Below are 3,059 nucleotides of genomic sequence, written 5' to 3' on the forward strand. Positions count from 1 at the left end.
ACCATGTTTTCTACCATAGCCTTTGATAACTTCATAAGCAAGCATTATATGATTGTGGATTTGTTGGCCAGGGATAAAAGCAGCTTGACAAAGGCTAACAGTACTTTGCATGACACTTCCAAGTCTAGCAGTGAGAATTCTAGCAATGATCTTATAAAAAATGGTACATCCTGCTATAGGTCTATATTCTTTTATGGAACTAGCAGCTGAGTTCTTAGGGATCAGAGTTACCACAGTTTGATTAAACTTGCTATGCATTACTCCACTATCAAAAAACTCATGAATAGCTGCCACTACATCAGTTTTGATAGTATTCCAGCTTGTCTTGTAAAACTTAGCTCCATAGCCATCACATCCTGGGCTCTTAAGGTCATCTATACCTTTTAGAGCATGTTCAATTTCCTGAATGGTGACTTCCCCTTGAAGGAAAGATCTTTGCTCCCAAGTGAGTTGCTTTCCTGCCCTCATTGCTTGAACATCTATGTGAGCATGGAGATGACTGCCAGCCCCCATTAAACCTCCATAGAATTCCATTACCTCTTTTTCAATATCATCATGATTAGTAACTACAGTACCATCAGCCTTTTGAAGCATAGAAATAATTTTCCTCTTCTGTTTAGATTTCAATAAAGCATAGAAGAAAGCATTGTTTTCATCACCTTTTCTCAACCAATCAACTTTGGTTTGTTGTCTCAATTTGGAATCCTCCATTGTATTCCATTTAATCAGCTCATCAGTAATCCTCTTTATTTTTTCAATCAGGGTACCATCCTGTCTATTGGCCTTTAAATTGTTTCAAGCTTCCAGCAGATCCCCTCTGAACTTCTCTATGTTCCTTTGAATATCATTCTTAGGTTTGTGCAAACACCTAAGCTCTCTTTGCAGCCTTTGTAATTTATACCACAAGACACATATTGGTCTACCCCTTGCAGGCTTAAGCCAACTATGCTTCACAGTGGACTCATACTCATCAAGGTCTGTCAAGTGATTGCTGAATCTAAAAATCCTAGGAGTGCCTCTGATTTTAGGGATGGAAATATGAAGGAGGGCATGGTCAGAGATACTAGGAGGGTGGATATGTAAAACAGCACTATCATTCTCTTGAAACCAATTGATATTCGCTAGAGCCCTGTCAATTCTTGAATAAATGGGATTATGACTCTGCTTATTCGACCAAGTAAAAAACTCCCCTACACTGTCCATTTCACCAAGGCCAGTTACATCCATCATAGTGTGAAGATCTTCATATTCCTTTTCAATGACAGGATTGCCACCTTCTCTGTCTCTAGCAGTTAAGACATTATTAAAGTCGCCTATCACACACCAAGCACCCTGCTGAGATTTGAAAAGCATTTCCAGGTTTTTCCATAGAACTCTTCTAAGTTCCAACTGATTGTGGGCATAGATTGCAGTCATCCAAAATTTAAAAACACCATCAGTACCATATATACCACAATGAATATACTAACTGTTGCTACTAATGACTTTGAGATCAATATTGTTATCATTCCAATTTATCCATATCCGGCCATTACTATGAGACGAATAATTGTCTACATAACTACCATGGAGATTAAGTTTCTCTCTAACCTTCTCAGCATTATTTTTCTTTATTCGAGTTTCAATGAGAATACTAATGTTAGGCTTGAGCTCATGGAGATGGGAGCTAATCTCCTTCAGCTTGCCAATTTTATTCATCCCCCTTGTGTTCCATGACACAATCATGATGTGCTTCCTATGATGACTAGAGGATCATTCAAAATCCCTAGCACATCAAAACCATTATCACAAGCTATATCATTATTAGGATCAGGATAGATGATCTTTTTCTTACCTCTATCACCATTAGTCTTTGCCACAGTTGTCCATTTCAGCTCCTCTCCCTGTGTGTTCTCCACATTGGTAGGGGTGGTATTAACCTGAACCTGTTCCTTAGTCTCAGGTGGGGGTTTAGGCCTCCACACTTTCTTCTGAACCTCAGCTCCACATTGATGTCCAACCCTTTGGCATTTGTCACAGAATTTTGGGCGCCACTCATACTCAATGGGCTGCTTCAGCTTCCTCCCTTCGAGATCCTTAATGTTTATTTCATCAATCAGCTTCCTTGTGATGTCAACTTCCACTAAGATCCGAGCATAGGACACTCGTAGCTTATGTGTCGTACATTCATCAGTTACCAATGGAATTCCAAGCAAGCTTCCTATCTTGTTCAGGCATCGTGCTCCCCACAGGTGGAGAGGGAGCTTTGGTAGTTTGATCCAAATAGGAAGTGTTCTGAGTAGATCCTCTTTAACATTATAGTCTGGCCTCCATTCTTTAATAATGAGGGGGATGTTTCGCAATGTATATGGGCCCTTCATCATCACAGCATCCATATCATCGTGACTTTTGAATCGAAGCAGGAAGTATCCATCTTCATGGTAGTACATGTCGGGCAGCGTAACGAAATTCCAGGTCTTCGCCATGAAGTTCTTTACCACATTCATGCTGAGGTCTTCACCCAATCCATATAACACAAAAGTGTTTTCCCAAAATTGAAGCTTCGATGAAACATCTTCGTCTTCAATTTCAACATCAAAATCCCCTTCAATGCTATGCGGGGTAACATACGGTCATACGCCATAGCCATACCTTTAGTCGGGTTTCGGTTCTCATTGAGGATATCAACCCACAACTTTGGTGAATCGTTCTTCTCAATTAGGGTTTCCGTCTCCGGGGCTTTCACAGTATTCTCAGGCTTCGTGACTTCTTCAGTGCGTGTGGGAGTGACTACAACCGGTTGACTCGCCGGTGTGGTAGGGATTCGTGGTGACGGCGGTACCGCGGTCTTCGGACGCCCTCGTCCCCTCTTCACCATTCTCCTTTTCCCTTTGTCGTTATAGGTATCTTTAATTTTTAAAAAAGTGTTTTACTTTAAACATATTACTATACTATTTACGGTAAAATATTGTGTACTCATCATTTTATATATATATATATATATATATATATATATATATATATATATATATATATATATATATATATATATATATATATATATATATATATATTCTAAG

General features: G+C 39.3%; 1 protein-coding gene across 1 annotated transcript; it reads right to left on the reverse strand.

Annotated features, from left to right (window-relative positions):
- Positions 1-1,721: 1,721 nt before the first annotated feature.
- On the reverse strand, positions 1,722-2,857 carry LOC131651266 (uncharacterized). Its single transcript, XM_058920938.1, has 2 exons — positions 2,632-2,857; positions 1,722-2,584 (listed from the first exon to the last, which is right to left on the reverse strand). Exons 1-2 carry the CDS (start codon positions 2,855-2,857, stop codon positions 1,722-1,724), a joined length of 1,089 nt encoding a protein of 362 aa, XP_058776921.1.
- Between the last annotated feature and the right edge of the window lie 202 nt (positions 2,858-3,059).

The sequence above is a fragment of the Vicia villosa genome, linkage group LG2, assembly GCF_029867415.1.
Source record: "Vicia villosa cultivar HV-30 ecotype Madison, WI linkage group LG2, Vvil1.0, whole genome shotgun sequence".
In the NCBI taxonomy this organism is placed as follows: domain Eukaryota; kingdom Viridiplantae; phylum Streptophyta; class Magnoliopsida; order Fabales; family Fabaceae; genus Vicia; species Vicia villosa.